Source organism: Nelumbo lutea, chromosome 3 (assembly GCF_056320005.1).
Source record: "Nelumbo lutea isolate HS-2025 chromosome 3, American lotus-T2T, whole genome shotgun sequence".
Taxonomy (NCBI): domain Eukaryota; kingdom Viridiplantae; phylum Streptophyta; class Magnoliopsida; order Proteales; family Nelumbonaceae; genus Nelumbo; species Nelumbo lutea.
The window spans coordinates 116,916,811-116,920,261 of record NC_142686.1 but is presented as its reverse complement, the minus strand read 5'-3'; the positions used below and the strand labels follow the sequence as shown (position 1 = coordinate 116,920,261).

The window sequence follows — 3,451 nt, the reverse complement described above, 5'->3', positions numbered from 1 at the left end:
CTTTGATTACGCATGGTGGTTAGAACTTGTTCATGATGAGGCCAAGCCCACCTGTAGCTGTAGTGTGAATCACTTGAAATCGTCCCATGTCCAGCAGCTGCAGCCAGGGGCTTATTCTTGTATTCATGAATCAAGAACCAAGTTGTTTCAAAATTTCCCTTTCGCCATCGGCATAAATCCTTTTAATTTCGAATTGTGTCACTACAGTAAATTCACTTTCTCGATTGCTAATTACCTTATTCTGATTTTGAATTATATCACATTATCACTACAGTAAGTCTCTGTGAAGGAATTGAATGTTGTGTGCTGTGTTACTCGTTAAATTGCATGATAATATTAATTTATTTATAGCAAAAAAAATACAGCATTCAATTCCATAACCATGATAATTAATTGCATTACTTCAGTTATAGCAACTATATACTCCACATATATATATATATACTCATGGTGAAACCAACTGAAACCGTAGATTATATTTTAGTCCATAAGTTAGAACACGCAGAAGGCTGAGAGTAGATGGAGGGAAAGATGTATCAATCATGGTATGAAATTTGGAATGATGGCATAAACAAGGGAGGCAATTAGATTGGTCGGATAAAAATGCCAACCAGAACCCAACCTAGACTAAAACCGGATTTGATTTTTCCAACAATATATATATATATATATATATATAGGAAAGCTACAATGTTAAAATAAGGAGAAAAGAAAGGATATAACAGAGAGAAGCGATCCCATTATTCCCATAAGATTAAATGCAATTCGCATCACCACCGTCCCATCACGATCAGGCATGGGATTCGGATGGTTCTCCAATCCAAAATCTCCCAAGTTCCAAGTCTCAAGTCTTAACGGGTTATCGAGTATTGACTAGTCAAAACAGTTCTACATTAGACGGTCATGATTATAAGATCAAAGTCGACTATTTCTCTAGTGGTGTCCCCACTGAGACCGTTTTTCTTTTTTTTTTTTAAAGACAATGAGACCTATTAAGTTGGTATTGGTCTCCATCTACTTTATTCTTCTTCGACTCCTAAAACCCTCATCATCTCAAGTCTCAAGACAAGGAACAAGACAACAATAAAGAGAAAAAATAAAAGGGGTTCCAACTTCAAGTTTCAACCCGAACAAACAAATTAAAGCCCATCTCTCTCTATTTTCTATCTTAAAACCAAAATGAGCCAAGCCGAGTAAACGAAGCGGGCCAAATCGTATATGCCACGTGTAAATGTCGGCCACTGTGACGACAATTCAAACAGACGAGTCTGTTGAGGGTCGGATTTCCCTCCTTCCATATATTCCCCTTTGCCAGTTTGCTCCTCTCTGTCTCTCTCTCTATTTATACTATTTAAGCCTAAGGTGGCGGCTCTCTCTCTCTTTCTCTCACACACACACCAGAACGCTACAATGGGTAGGTCTACCAATTCTTCTTCGTCTTCAATTGATAGCAGTAATCACCCTTCTCTCTCATATGCATCTTCTCTTCAAAGAAAGAAAGACTTGAGCACCGATCTAAGGCTTGGCCTCAGTATTTCAACCTCGTCGGAAATTGACAGCTTTTCTAATAATTCAAGGTAGATGCAACTAATTCTACTTTCTTATTATTTTTCTGCCTTTCCACTTCCTTTCTTCTTTATTTATTTTTTTTTTTTGCCTCAACTCTCTTGGAACTTTTGCTATATAATCAATACCCATTTGATTTTTAATTCTTTCTTCTATATATAGAAATATATGGTCTGCATTTGTTATAATCGCGATACATACACAACCAAACATACACTTATTCTGTTTCACTCTTGATCCCCTTCAGCCATGTCTTCATTTCATCTTTTTGCTCACTTCTTAATCTCCACATGAATTCTAAGTTGAATGTGGTAGTACCCATATGGCCACATCTAAATTTTATCTATTCAGGTTTACATGATATCGTTCTACTTGGAATACCTTATTTATCCATCTTCCTGGATTTTAGAGAGCAATCATCCGATTGGCCGCCGCTCAAGCCTCTCCTCCGCAGTACGCTTGCAGAGAAAGGAAGTAATCGACAACGAACCAGCTATTTTGTGAAAGTCTACATGGAAGGAGTTCCAATCGGAAGGAAACTAGATCTGTTTGCTCACAATGATTATGATGGCTTAGTAAGAACTCTTGGCCAGATGTTCCGGACCACCATTCTCTGTAAGTATAGATCAGGGACACAGATATAGGATTTGAGATGACTAACTTGAATTAATTCCATTCAGAATTATAGACTAGAATTAAACTTATTTGTGTCTGCATTTTAATTTAAACCTAGTTAAGCCAAAATTGGTTTGATGGCACGTACTATGAAGATCATGTACCATTTGTCTGAAAATTAAATATTGCTAGCTTCCTTATGTTTTAACTAATGACTAATGAGGAGTTCTTTTCCTACCTTTAATTTCCGAAAACAATTTGATATAGGCTCTGACATAGATGGAGTTCTTTCAGACAACGATCATGTGTTGACGTATGAAGATAAGGAAGGGGATTGGATGATGGTGGGAGATGTTCCATGGGAGTAAGCTTCGTCTTACACTCTCTTTTGTTCTATTTTTCTGGTTTAATTTCCTTGCTTTAAAATTTAAATGCATATATATATTAATCAATTAGAAAAAATATCTGCTTATCTCAGGATGTTCTTGACAACTGTGAAGAGACTGAAGATCACAAGGGCAGATAAATGCTAATTTTTACCAGATTCTGATACATCTCCCCACTTTCTCCTTTTATCTCTCTCTCTACAATATTTTTTTTGTTAATTGCGATATATAATATATCCAATAGAAACCCAAATGAATTAAATTTGCTAAGTTATAAATGTACAGGTCCATACACCTAAATGGTACAAAGAGATATAGTTTTTTCTTCTTTGCTCTTTTCTTCTTTTGGGTATTCAATTTCAATTGATATACTTAAACTTGTCGGAGAGACTCATCACAGTGAAATGAAACAGATTGAAAAGAAAAGAAAAGAAAAAGCTGCAAAGATGCTCAAGGTTTCCATGAAAGTAGGTATGAGCTTCATACTTGTGTTTCCTTTTTTTTTTTCCTTTATTTCTCTTTTACCTTGTCGAGTAGTGGATGTGGTTGTGGTCCTTCCCCTCGTGTCGCAACACGAGTGTTGCGTTAATCCTTCTTAATTAATGAACGAGTCTCTAATCAGAGGATGAACTTTAGACACGTTGCAAAATCGTGTGACACACAGACACGCATGAACACACACTCATCATACGTTTACGGATGTGATCTCATGTTATATATGAGTCATATATGTAGATTCTTCTGTATGCATTCTTCCTACTCTCCCACGAGGTATATGAGCGTGTGTTCATACACGTATATGAATCACCCAGGCCAATGGGTGACTTAGACCCATACTCTACCAGCAACATCTTAAATGGGTGGGCAAGTGGATGGGTAAAATG

At 36.7% G+C, this 3,451-nt stretch overlaps 1 protein-coding gene across 2 annotated transcripts; it reads left to right on the top strand.

Annotated features, from left to right (window-relative positions):
• Nucleotides 1-1,311: 1,311 nt before the first annotated feature.
• Nucleotides 1,312-3,050, top strand: LOC148867933 (auxin-responsive protein IAA4-like). 2 transcript variants are annotated; one of them, XM_088979646.1, is made up of 4 exons: nt 1,312-1,577; nt 1,976-2,181; nt 2,449-2,545; nt 2,660-3,050. In XM_088979646.1, the coding sequence occupies exons 1-4, from the start codon at nt 1,411-1,413 to the stop codon at nt 2,712-2,714; spliced, it is 525 nt and encodes a 174-aa protein (XP_088835772.1). In that variant the 5' UTR covers nt 1,312-1,410; the 3' UTR covers nt 2,715-3,050. The 2 variants fall into 2 exon arrangements, with proteins under 2 accessions (XP_088835772.1, XP_088835773.1); XM_088979647.1 differs by having other exon boundaries at nt 1,320-1,577; nt 2,476-2,545.
• The last annotated feature ends 401 nt before the right edge of the window (nt 3,051-3,451 follow it).

Bases quoted from the DNA above. Each gene is read 5' to 3' on its own strand.
- LOC148867933 (XM_088979646.1), top strand. From the start codon at position 1,411: ATGGGTAGGTCTACCAATTCTTCTTCGTCTTCAATTGATAGCAGTAAT. The intron at 1,578-1,975 runs GTAGATGCAACT...CCTGGATTTTAG, and splicing joins AGCTTTTCTAATAATTCAAG to AGAGCAATCATCCGATTGGC. The intron at 2,182-2,448 runs GTAAGTATAGAT...AATTTGATATAG, and splicing joins GTTCCGGACCACCATTCTCT to GCTCTGACATAGATGGAGTT.